Below are 13,464 nucleotides of genomic sequence, written 5' to 3'. Positions count from 1 at the left end.
GTTTCTCTGTCTCTATCTGTCTGTCTGTCTCTCCTTCCATCCCTCTCTTTTTCTCTCTCTCTCCCTCTCTCTCTTCCCCCTCTCTCAGAAGTCTCTCAACTCATCAGAATTCATATCTCCCCAAAAGTATAAAGCCTTCTTCAGGGGACCACAAACTCGCCTCAGGGTGGGGCTGCATCAACATCAATGAAACCACAGATCCAGTTCCCATTGTCTAATACTAATAATAACAGCTAATGTGCACATAGGGATTTAAGTTTTGCCAAGCACCTTATAGATATGATCTCATACCTTACAGATACTTATTCTTGTAACAGCCTTGTGAGGTAGATACTATTATTATTCTATCAGGACAATGTATGCATGTATTTGTGTTCATGTCCGTGAGTATGTGTGTCTGTATGTTTTCATGTGCGCATGTGTTTGGGTATGTGTGTGTATATGTGTGTGTGAGTGGGGAGTGGGGTTGGCAGTGACCAGAGACCCCCAGAGCATCCTGGACATTCAGATGGGTCTCAAAGTGATATATTCATTGCTTTGAGTTAGCCATTGGCATCTCTCTGGTCCTAGGACCACAGCTGCTCTGCCCCCCTGACTCCCATTCTTTCATACATCCTAGGTGTCTCCTGATGCACTCGCCACCCCCAGCCATGGCTGAACTCCTGCCCTCTGCCAGCACATCAGTCTGCAAGATCCTCTACTTTTACGGGCTCATCATCTTCCTGACTAGCTTCCTGCTCAGTCTCCTCGCTATTGTGGTACAGTGCCAGCTTGCTTTCTGGGGCTGACTGTCTAGCAGTCCAGGGCTGGGTGGGGCTTCGTCTCAGGTCTGGGACAGTTTGCGTAATACTGGTTCTTCCCAGAGTACTCCACCCCAAATGGTGGATCTTGGTCTCAGAAACTTAGAGCTGGAAGATTCCTCAGTGTCATGAAGCAGAATGACACTGTGAATAGAGTCCTGTATTTGTATTTAAGAATATCTGGGTTAAAATCCAGCTTTTGGCATTTGCTACCTCAATTCACAATTTATTGAGAAAATTGAGGACATGGGTCATGAAGTTTGCTCTTTTCCCCTTTGCAGCATTTCAAAACCCATTGGCATTATCCACCATTCTCTCTTCTTTTACTCCTGGGTCTGATGAAGAGGGGGCCTTTCTCCTCCGTAAGGCCAGTCCCTCTACATGTATCCTTGATCTCACCCTTCCCATCTCCTTCAGCAGGTCTCCCCCATAACCGTCACACCCTCCCTAACCTTCAATCACTCTATGAATTCCTTTCCACTTGACTGCAAACACTTTCATGTTGACCCCATCCTTAAAAAGTCCTAAACTTCTCCAGACCCAACCATCCCCCCAAATTATCCTCCTGTATTTTCCCTCCCTTTTGCAACCAAACTCCTAGAAAACATATTTATACTTGTTACCCCACTTCTCCTCTCACTGTGTTCTAAGCTCACTGTATTCTGGCTTCCAAGCTTAGTATTCAGCTGAGTAACTGTTCTTTCCCAAATCACCAGTGATCTATTAATTACCGATTCTGAATGGCTTTTTCTCATTCTTCGTTCTTCTTGACCTCTATACAACATCTGACAGCACTGATCACCCTCTCTTCTCATAGATGCTCTCTCCTCTCTGGGTTTTCATGACACCATTCTTTCTTGTCTGAACCCTGCTTCCTTTTCAATTCTCTTTGATGGTTCATCATTCATATCAATTGTGGTCTACCCCACAGCTCTGTTCTGGGACTCTTCTCTCTATGCTATCTCCCTTGGGACTTAATTAGCTCCTACCAGTTTAATTCTTTCTCTCTCTCCTTTCCTTCTCTCTCTCTCTCTCTCTCTCTCTCTCTCTCTCTCTCTCTCTCTCTCTCTCTCTCTCCCTCTCTCTCCCTTTCTCTCTCTCAATATATATGTATGTACACACACACACACACACATCTCAGATTTATTTATCAAGTCCTAGATTCTCTTCTAGGACATCTAGGTGGCACAGTGGATAGAGTTCCCAGCCTGGAGTCAGGAAGGTTCATCTTCCCGAGTTCAAATCCAGCTTCAGACACTTATTAACTGTGTGACCCTGGGCAATTCACTTCACCTTGTTTGCCTCAGTTTCCTCATCTGTAAAAATAATCTGGAGAAGGAGATAGCAAACCACTCCTGTATCTTTGTCAAGAAAACCCCAGATGGGGTGTGGGAGAGTCAGACATGATTGAAATGGCTGAACGAGTGTCACCTCTGAGTTACAATCCTCCATCACCGTCTATTGTACATCTTCAGCTCAGCGTGTCCAGAACAGAGCTCACCCATCATCTTTACTGCCATATTCTTTCCTCTTCCTAACTTAGCTGTTTCCATTGGGGATGCCATCGTTCTTCCAATCACCTCAGTTCACAGCCTGGTGTTGTCTTTGACTCCTTACCCTCTTTCACTCCACATATCCAATCTGTTGTCAAATCTTATCACTCCTGCCTCCACAATATCTCCCCTTTGTGCCCTCTTCTCTCCCCTCACTTCGGCTTTCATAACCTCTCCCCTGGATGGCTGCAATAGCCTTTTGGTTGCTCTTCCTGACCAATCCATACTCCATACAGTTGCTAAAGTGATCTTCCCAAAGTACAGATCTGATCAGGTCACTGCTTCACCCAATAAGCTCCAGTGGTTCCCTGTTGCCTCAAGGATAAAAATATAAACTACTATTTGGCCTTTAAAGTCCTTTATAACCTGGCCTTAAGTACCTTTCCAGCCGTATTATGCATTCCTCCCCTTCTCGTCCAAGGAAACTGGCCATGTAACCTTTCATCTCCAGCTTCTTGCCTTTGCACTGGCCATGCCCCATACCTGGAATGCCCTCCCTCTTTAAATCTCTAGTTTCCTTCAAAGCTTGAGTTCAAGACCCACCTTGTGCATATCGCCTGATGTGAGCCTCCCAGTGGCTTATACTCTGCCCAAATTTGGATAAATTCTGTATATACTATTTACATGCAAATCGTCTCCCCGATAGAACGTAGGCACCTCGAGGGCAGAGACTGTTCCATTTTTATCTTTGAATCTCCATCGCCCACCGCATGGCCCACCACATACTAGGTGCTTAATAAGTGCTTATTGACTTATTTTATTAACTGATTGGGGAAGGCTGGAAAAATAGGTTAGAGGCCAGCGCGGTGAAGAGTTTTAAATGCCAAACAGTGGAAACTGTATTTGATCCCAGAGTTGATAACTACCGGAATTTGCCTTGAGATGCCAGGACATTTTTTGCCTTGGTTGTTTTTTTTAAAAATTAAATTAAAAATTTCAAATGAACAAAAATCTAGTTTCTCTCCTTCCCACAGGGGTAAATCCCTTGTAATAAACATGCATAATCAAGCAAAACAAATTCCCACATTAGTCACGTCCAAAAAGTATATGATTGATGTGACATTGATCATCTGTCATCATTAGCTTCCAGAATCGTGATTGGTCACTGTGTTGATCAGAGTTCTTTAAGTCTCAAACTTGTTTATTTTAATGGTGTTGGTATTATTGTATAAATTGGTCTCCTGGTTCTGCTCGCTTCACTCTGCCTCTGTTCATACAAGTCTTCCTAAGTCTCTCTAAAACTATGTCCTTCATCATTTCTTCCAACACAGTCGTATTCCATTGTATTCACACACCATTGCTTCCATCTACCTTCGTCTTCCTTCTCCTCTCCAGGCCTTACTCACGCGGGCTCAGATGCTGTATAAGAGGTTCGTGAAATCTACTGGTTTCCTGGGGGATGAGCAATGGGCCTCGATCCGTGTGGTGGAGCACCGAGTGTGTTTCTATCCAGTCGCCTTCTTTTGCTGTTGGGGTCCAGGTGAGCAGCTCAGGGTTCGAGGAGTGCCAGGGAAGAAGGGCTCCAGCCCAGAAAAAGGATTTGGGGGGAACCAGCCTGACAAAGTCTCTGAGGCCTTGAAAACTGCACTGTTGTTGTTCCATTGTTTTCGACTCTTCGTGACCTCTTTTGGGGTTTTCTTGGCAAAGGCACTGGACTGGTTTGCCATTTCCTTCTCCAGCTCATTTTACAGATGAGGAAACTGAGGCAAATGGGGTTAAATGACTCACCCAGGGTCACCTAGTTAGTAAGTGTCTGAGGTCAGATTTTAACTTACTTCTTCCTGACTCCCTTCAACTATACTGGATCTATCCACATCCCCTGGTTTCTCCACCGCCCCCCACCCCCGCTATTTTCTTTTTTTTCAACCCACTATTTTTTTCCGCTGTGTGCCTGCCCCCTTTAAAGAGAAGCTGAGGCACAAGTTGTGGTATAGTAGAAAAACCAGTGGACCTGGAGTCAGAATCTGGGTTTGAATCCTAGCTGTGTGACTTTGGGCAAATTACTTTAACTTTCTGGGCCTCAATTTCCTCTCCTGTAAAAGAAGGACCATGGCTTCTTTAGTTTTAGATCTCTAAACTTAAACCTCTGACTCCCTAGCAAACAATCATCCAGCTTTTGCTTGGTAAACTTAGATTGGGGGAACAGTATCTTCTTATAGGGAATCCATCCACCATTAATGCCCAGTCTCCAGTGAAATACATCAGAAAGGCAGACAGAAGACCTGACAGGTTATTTGTATCTTCAGACTTGAGGCTACATGTCCATGAAGCTCCCAGTTTCTTTTCCAGCGATTCTGTAGCCCATATTTTTATGCTCTGGGGTACAAAGGAGGGCCATGGAAACTTACCAAAAATCATAGACTTATCAGAATGGAAAGTGTCCTTGATGGTCATCTAGTTTCCCATCTCCTTGAGCCAGTTTCCTACCTCTAGCCTCTGCCCAAAGGCCCATTCAATCTTTATTTGAAGACTTGGAATGAGGACAAGAGGAACCCATTCCCTTCTGAGGCGGCTCACTTCATTAGGAAGTTTTTCCCAACATTAAATCTGAATTTGTTTTTTTTGGGGGGGGGCAGGGGTGCTCAGATTTCCTGGTTTCCAGTTGCCTTCTGAGGCCAAGTGGAACAATGCTAAGCCTCTTCTAGATAATAATCGCCTTCAAATACTTAAAGACAGTAATCTGTATTCGCAGCTGCCATCTTGGTGATCATAAAGCTGACCAGGCCAGAGAACACCCAGCTGCACATGGCCCTCTATGTTCTCCAGGTAACTCATTCCTGCCTCGTCCTTGCCCTTCTGCCCCTGCTTTCCTTCTTCTGCCCTCTGCCCTCCAGCCTCCTTGGTCCATATAAATAAATGTTCCCCACTGGCTAAACATAAACAGAATTGGCACCCTAACCAATGAGGAGACTGCTTCGCCAAAATGCCCAAATACATTCTAAAGAGTGCAGGATCCAGTTGGTTTCATTGACAGAGGAGCCTTGCTGGCAGCATGATGTAGTAAAGAGAAAGCCAGATTTGGAGTCAGGAAGATCTGAGTTTAAATCTTGCCGCTGACCTATCCTAACTGGATGACCTCTGGCAAATCATTTAACTTCTCAGTGACCCAGGCAACTTTCTAAGACTATAAACAGCTGATTTGTATCAATGCAAAGCGTTTTTACACTTGGAATTTCCAACGACAATGAAATCACAGATCTGGATCCCAAAAGAAGAATCCAAAAAATATCAATGAAATCACAAATCTGGACCCCCAAAGTAGAAGAAAAAATACCAATGATATCACAAATCTGAACCCCAAGAGAAGAATAAAAAAAATACCAATGAAATTACAAGTCTGGACCCTAAAAGAAGAGTTCCAAAAAATACCAATGAAATCACAAGTCTGGACCAAAATTTAAAAAAAAAAAAGGCAAAATGGAGAGGTGGGGTGTACATAAGAAAAAACAAAAGCTCTAGGCTATACTTTCATGAAATTGGGTAGTAATTAATATAATTATTTTTGGGGGGAGATAAGAATATTTGGGAGGAATTTAACTTCTGGGAAGCTTGAAGGTGGTGGTCTGCTTACAGGTAATGATCCTTAGGGATCTACTAGTCCAGAACTCGAAGTTTGGATTCAGTCAAAAGGCTGCACTTGAGGACCCGGAGGGTCCTATAGGGCCTTGGGGCGGCAGGTTCCCACCCTGGTGCTAGTCCCACTCTGTCATTTTATAGAAGAGGAAACTGAGAAGCAGGGAGGGTCATGCAGCTGGTGTCTGTCCGGGGCAGGACCTGAACCCAGCTCTCCCTGGCTTCACATCAGGCCTTCTAGAACTGTCTTTCTGCTTTTATGTACAGCCTGGGAATTAATCGTCCCTGTGAAGATTCAGCTTGGTACAGAGGGTGCTAAGAAGCCATTGACAAATTGGCAAACCCCATTTAATCCAACTCTTTCAAACTTCTGAAGCCTGGGGATGGGATGAGGCTGCTAGAGGGCTGTCCCCTGCCTCTCTCTGACCAGCACCCTGGTAGCACTGAGGTGGCAACAGGAAGCGTCCACTATGAGTTAGGACAGGGAAGCTGATGCTAGGGCTCAGTGAGTGAGCTTGAGGAAATGTAAGACCTGTAACAAGGGTGGGATAGTCAGAGTACAGTCTTTTGGGTGCTGAAATTTAGAGTGTATCAACACCACCACTGTGCAATGTGTGTGTGTCCCCATCCCCTGGCTCACCTCTCCCCTGCCTTCTCAGCAGTGGCCAGCCTTTCAGCAATGTAGAAATCTTGCGGTGTCCCGAGGCAAGCTTCTTTTCTCTCCTTGTTGGCCATTCCCTATGTAACCTCCACTCAAGAAGAAAACTCTACAAAGTAGAAATATCCTTTGAAAAGGCAAAGGCTGATGGATGGCTGAGAACAGAATAGTCCTCATTGGGCAAGGGTTGCTTGTGGGAGACTGCAAAGTAGACATCTTTACCCCTCTGTTTCCCCTAGGCTCTCACAGCAGCATCGCAGGGTCTGCTCAACTGTGGAGTCTACGGCTGGACGCAACACAGATTCCACAGGCTTAGGCGGGAGGCTCGGAGGGATGCAGACACCCAGACTCCCCTGCTACGCTCCCAGAAGAGGTTTTACACTGGTGCTCTAGGTGCCCCTGAGTCTAGACCTACTCCGGCAGATGCTACCTCCACTGTCTTCTGAAGCTTGAGAGGAATTGGGGCCACCAAGATGGGGATACTCTGCAGGATGTGCCTACCAGGCAGTGATGGCGAGGAGGACCGTGGGATACTGCCACCATGAGCTGCCCCTCCCAGTCCCCCCAACACTCCCGCCCTCAGAAGATTACTGCTACTGGAGCATGGACATTAGTGACTGGGGTGGTTTTATGTTCTCTTCTCAGTTATGTTTCTCCTTCTGTCACTGTCCATTTCTAGTTGTAAAGATCTCAGTTCAGGGAGATAAGCCCACCCCCACCTCCTGGGTGGCTATCATTACCTCAAGGAGGCCCAGAATTGTGGAACTCCCTTGTGGAAACAATAAAACCCCAGATAATTATTTATAAATGTTATTGTTAGACATGCAACTCTGTGGTCTTGGAGGTGGGGAGGAATAAACACTTATTTCCTCCAACACCTAGTCTGAGATTAACTATAACAAAGGCCTGAGTTTCCTTGCCTTGGGGGTGGGGGCTTAGGGGGTGTATGAAAGGGGGGCCCTCAAGAAGTGTGAAAAAACAAGGTCAAGATTGACCCCAAACCTGACTTGTCTGGAACTAGGGGGCTTTCAAATACTCTTCTATTTTCTTATTCACTCTATTCTGACGCTTGACCAGCCTCTCAAAATCACTACATGGTTTTAAGTGATAAGAAATGATCAGGAATTCTAAAGGATCAGTAACTGGGCCTCACTTCTGGGCAAGTTGGTTTCATATCACAGAATTATAGGACTGGTGACCTAGGGCTGGACGGGACCCCCAAAGTTACCTAGTCCAAGCCCCTCACTTCATTGTTGTTGTTTTTTTTAGGCAATTGGGGTTAAGTGACTTGCCCAGGGTCACACAGCTAGTAAGTGTCAAGTGTTTGGTTTGAGGCTGGATTTGAACTCGGGTCCTCCTGACTTCAGGGCCGGTACTGTATCCACTGCGCCACCTAGCTGCCACCCTCACTTTATTGTTCAAAAGTTTCAGTCCTGTCGGACTCTTCATGACCCCATTTGGGGTTTTCTTGGCATAGATACTGGAGTGGTTTGCCATTTCCTTCTCCAGCTCATTTTACAGATGAAGAAACTAAGGCACACAGGGTGAAGTGACTTGCTCAGGGTCACCCAGCTAGATCTGAACTCTGCAAGATGAGTCTTCCTGACTCCAGGCCCTACACTACATCCACTGTGCCACCTAGCTTCTCTTCCCCGCTCCCCCATTTTAGTGATGAAAAGAATGAGGCCCAGAGAAGGGAACTGGCGAGTAGTAAAAGGAGTTGGTCTCTTGGGTCCCCAATAACGTTTCCTGTTCTCTATTGACCCATAACATTGGAGAGCTGATGTCTGGGGATCAGAGATGCAGAGCTGGAAGGTGACTCCAGAGGTCAGCTACTCCAGTGCCCCCGTTTCACACAAGATGCAGTACAAAGAAGACTGTACTTGGAGTCAGATGACACAGGTTCAAATCCTGCCTCTCACACTTATTGTCTGTATGATCTTGGGCAATAGCTCGCCTTTAGATATCACTTTAAGGTTTGTAAAGCACTTTACATAAATTATCTCATTCGATTCTAACAACTCTGGGAGGTAGCTGCTAATCTTGAGCAAAACTCAGGCAGACAGATGTTAAGTGACTTTTGCTCTGGGTCGCACGGCCAGTCAGTGTCTGAGTTAAGATTCACACTCAGGACTTCTGACTCCAAGCCCAATACTACGCATCATGTCACCCATGGAGATACTTCACTTTTCAGGGCCTCAGTTCTTCATCTGCAAAATGAAGAGCCTGGGAATCTTGGGTGGGAGTGGAGGGGCAAGAAAAGCCAGGTTGGGTCTTCTGAGCCTCATCAGGTGCTGGGAATGCCTAGCCCACCTTCTCCTGAGCTTTCCAGCGACTACAGCTTGGTGTCTCCAACTGCAGGGTCAACACAGCTCAAGAGACAAAACCAGGCTGGGGAAGATCACACCATGGCCATGGAGTTAGAGGCAGAGTGAGCCAGGTGACTGCAATAGGATTCTGTGGGAACTCCTGGAGTTTTAGGTGCTTGCTAAGGTACCTGGGATCCCTTCTCCTCCCAGGGGGATTAATAAGGAGGCCCAAAGGTCTCCATGCCAACAGGTTCTTGGGAGGAGGTTGGGGGAATTCAGGAGTGATGCTTAGAGTCCTGGACAGTGTCACCCACTCCCTACTCCTGACGTCAGGAGGATCATCGATTTGGAGCTGAAGGAGACCTTAGCGGTGACTGACTCCAACCTTCTCATTTAACAGAGAAAGAAACTGAGGATGAGGGAGATTAAAGACCAACAGCTGGGATTTGAACCCAGGGCTTCTGTTGGCTTGACATCTCTGTTTCCAGAATGGCTCTTGGGCCCTCACTATTGTCCCCCCTCAGGAGATCTCATTTCAGGTGGGAACCGAATCAGGACAAGTACCTCACTCAAGAACTGGGCTTCTACTTACTTTTCCTATTGATGGCAAGGGGGCAGCTAGGTGGCGCCATAGCACATAGAATACAGGACCTGGAGTCAGGCTTATGTTCTTGAGTTCAAATCTGTCCTCAGACACTTTCTAGCTGTGTGACCCTGGACAAGTCACTTAACCCAGTTTCCCTCAATTTCTTCACCTGTAGAATGAGCTGGAGAAGGAAATGGCAAACCATTACAGCATCTTTGCCAAGAAATCCCCAGACGGGGTCATGGAGAGTTGGACAAGACTGAAACGACCGAACAACAAATTCATGGCAATACCTCAAGGATACGTGATTGGTCAGTGTAGATGGTGACATACATTGACACCTATTCTTGTCTCTCTGTCTAAACAGATGAACTTCGTGAGCTGCTGTAGCTGAAAAATTCAACCCTTGGTGGCCAGCCTTCTGTTAGTGGTCATCTCCACATTTAGCCAGGCTGTCTGAGCAGGCATTGGAAAAAAATTAAATATATGCATGCATGCATGTATGAACACACAAACATATATACATGTGGACATGTATATATGTATGTGTATACACATACATATACATATACATATACATAAACACACAGACACAGACATAGAAACAGACATAGACATAAGATATAGACATAGACACAGATGCAGAAACAGAAACAGAAAGACATGGACATAGACATAGACATAGACTTAGACACAGACACGGACATGGACACAGACACAGCCATAGACATAGACATAGACACAGACATAGACATAGACATAGACTTGGACATGGACATAGACATAGACATAGACATAGACATAGACTTAGACATGGACACGGACACGGACACGGACACGGACACGGACACGGACACAGACACAGACTTAGACATAGACACGGACACGGACACGGACACGGACACGGACACGGACACAGACATAGACATAGACATAGACATAGACTTAGACACGGACACGGACACGGACATGGACACGGACACGGACACGGACACAGACATAGACATAGACATAGACTTGGACATGGACATGGACACAGACATAGACTTAGACACAGACATAGACACAGACACGGACACGGACACGGACACGGACACGGACACGGACACGGACACGGACACAGACATAGACATAGACATAGACATAGACATAGACACAGACATAGACATAGACTTGGACATGGACATGGACATAAACATAGACATATACTTGGACACAGACATAGACATAGACACAGACACAGACACAGACACAGACACAGACATAGACATAAACATAGACATAGACTTGGACACAGACTTAGACACAGACACAGACACAGACACAGACACAGACATAGACATAGACATAGACATAGACTTGGGCACAGACATAGACACAGATACAGACACAGACACAGACACAGACATAGACATAGACATAGACATAGACTTGGACACAGACATAGACTTAGACACAGACACAGACACAGACACAGACACAGACACAGACACGGACACGGACACGGACACGGACACAGACACAGACACAGACACAGACATAGACATAAACATAGACATAGACTTGGACACAGACATAGACTTAGACACAGACACAGACACAGACACAGACACAGACACAGACATAGACATAGACATAGACATAGACTTGGGCACAGACATAGACACAGATACAGACACAGACACAGACACAGACATAGACATAGACATAGACATAGACTTGGACACAGACATAGACTTAGACACAGACACAGACACAGACACAGACACAGACACAGACACAGACACAGACATAGACATAGACATAGACATAGACATAGACTTGGACATGGACACGTACTTGGACATGGACATGGACACGGACATGGTCTTGGACATGGACATGGACATAGACATACCAGACACTGGGATGGTTCCTAAAGTCCTTCTAGCGTGGCAGAGCCCGCCTGAACCTGGTGATTGTAAGATCTTGTTCTAGAGTTAAAAGTGTCCTTGGAAGACATTTGGTCTGCCTCCTTTTACAGATAAGGACACAGGGGGGCTAAGGGAGGTCCTTGTTCAATGTCCACACAGGTGGTCAGCATTTGAGGTGAGAATGGAAGCACTGGCCACTGACCCCTCCCTCCTGTCCCATCATTGTGCTTGTTTGCTGCCAACCCTCTGAGGACCTCCACATCCTAGAATCTTGAGTTCTCATCAGGGCTCAGTTATGGATCCCCCTCCTCTACAAGGCCTTGTCTCATCTCCCCTCTCCACTGCCATCTGCTAATGCTCTCCCCTCATCTCCAAGTCTTAGGTAATTTTATTTTGTTTGGTTTTGTCCATGAGGCTAGGGAACTCACAGTGTGGAAACAGGTTGGTATTTCATTTCATAGACCTCGTGCTAGAAAGGACCTCAGAAGTCATGTATTCCATCCCACTCACTTTACAAATGAGGAAACTGAGGCCAGGGAGGGGACATGACTTGCCCAAGGTGACCTAAATGTTAAGTCTCAGAGATGGAATTTCAACCCAGGGCCTCCAACTTCAGAGCTGGCAATATATAAACATCTTATTGAAGAGTGGCCCGAGAGGCTTAGGTAGCATGGTGCCTGATCCATAGTAGGTGCTTAATAAATGCTGACTGACTGACTGACTGGGGTTGCGTAGCTGAGCATGGGGTCAGGGTAGGACTGCCCCGATCTGGTATATCCATTCCACCACACTGACTCTCCCTTGTATTGAAGCTGTATATGTTTTGTACTGACTTCTTTAGGAGAATGTAACCTCTCTGAGGACAGGGATCATTTCTTTGTTGTCTCTCTATCCATCACACAGTGCCAACCAGGCAGTAGGATGTGTGATCATGGACCTAGCTCAGGGCTTCTTGATCTTGTGTCCTGGATCTCTTGGGCAGATGGACTGGAGAAGTCTGCAGACCTCCTCTCAAAATCAGGTTTTTAAATAATTGTTTTTAAGGCAATTGGGCTTAAGTGACTTGCCCAGGGTCACAAAGCTAGTAAGTGTCAAGTGTTTGGCTTGGGGCCGGATTTGAACTCTGGTCCTCCTGACTTCGGGCGGGTGCTCTATCCACTGAGCCACCTAGCTGCCCCTAGATTTTTAAATAATTAAAGGCAATTTTAGAGTTCAGTTTGAGCTTAATATAGATACCATTTTTTCCCCATACAAGTTGACATCTCCCCTTCTTCCCTCTGAAATCTATCCACAGGCCCCAATCTAGAGCTGGAAGGGCCCTCTGAGGCCATCTGGTTTAACCCCCTCATTTTACAGATGAGGAAACTGAGGCAGTGACTCGCACAGGTAGTGTCATAGGTAGCATTTAAGTACTTGGACTCCAGAGTCAGTGCTCTAGAAAGAACTTGGCACAGTGCTAGGCAAACAGTAAGTGCCTAATAAGTGCCTATGGATTGATTCCACCATAAAACGCTGTTTCCTTGTCCTCAGATAGCTGAAGTAATAACAATAAAAACCAACATTTATATAGTGGTTTGTGAAACACTTTACAAACATCATCTCATTTTATATTCCAAATAACCCAAACAAATGTTATCTCCATTCTACAGATAAGGAAAAGGAGGCAGACAGAGGTTAAGTGAATTTGCTCAGGGTCACACAGTCAGTGAAAGTCTGAGGCTGGCTTTAAATTCAGGTTATCCTGACTCCAGTGGGCAGCTAGATGGCGCCAGAGTGCAAAGAGTGCCAGGCCTAAAGTCAGGAAGATTCATTTTCCTGAGTTCAAATGTGTGACCTCAGATACTTACTAGCTGTGTGGCCCTGGGCAAGTCACTTCACCCTACTTGGACCTGGAGAAGGAAATGGCAAACCACTGCAGTATCTCTGCCAAGAAAACTCAAACAGGGTCACAAAGAGTTGAGCATGACTGACATGACTGGACTGAACTTCCTGCTTTGCAGCCCAGCCCTGTACCAACTCGCTAAAGGCTTGAACTGAATTGAAAACCTTCTGTCAGTCACTTCTACACCCCA

General features: G+C 45.9%; 1 protein-coding gene across 4 annotated transcripts in view; it reads left to right on the top strand.

The window, feature by feature from the left end:
• Positions 1-7,459, top strand: part of TMEM116 (transmembrane protein 116) — a 47,207-nt gene extending 39,748 nt beyond the window's left edge. For 3 of the 4 annotated variants that reach the window (XM_078154315.1, XM_078154314.1, XM_078154318.1), the window contains 4 exons: positions 620-758; positions 3,689-3,833; positions 5,046-5,119; positions 6,824-7,459. In XM_078154315.1, the coding sequence (XP_078010441.1) occupies positions 620-758; positions 3,689-3,833; positions 5,046-5,119; positions 6,824-7,030 (565 nt within the window). In that variant the 3' untranslated portion in view covers positions 7,031-7,459. The remainder of the gene's footprint in view (positions 1-619; positions 759-3,688; positions 3,834-5,045; positions 5,120-6,823) is intronic. The other variant, XM_078154317.1, reaches the window with a different exon arrangement.
• The last annotated feature ends 6,005 nt before the right edge of the window (positions 7,460-13,464 follow it).

Source organism: Phascolarctos cinereus, unplaced genomic scaffold (assembly GCF_003287225.1).
Source record: "Phascolarctos cinereus isolate Bilbo 61053 unplaced genomic scaffold, phaCin_HiC Scaffold_4;HRSCAF=312, whole genome shotgun sequence".
Classification (NCBI taxonomy): Eukaryota; Metazoa; Chordata; class Mammalia; order Diprotodontia; family Phascolarctidae; genus Phascolarctos; species Phascolarctos cinereus.
Note: the sequence above shows the minus strand (reverse complement) of the source record. Positions and strands in the feature narration are given on the sequence as shown.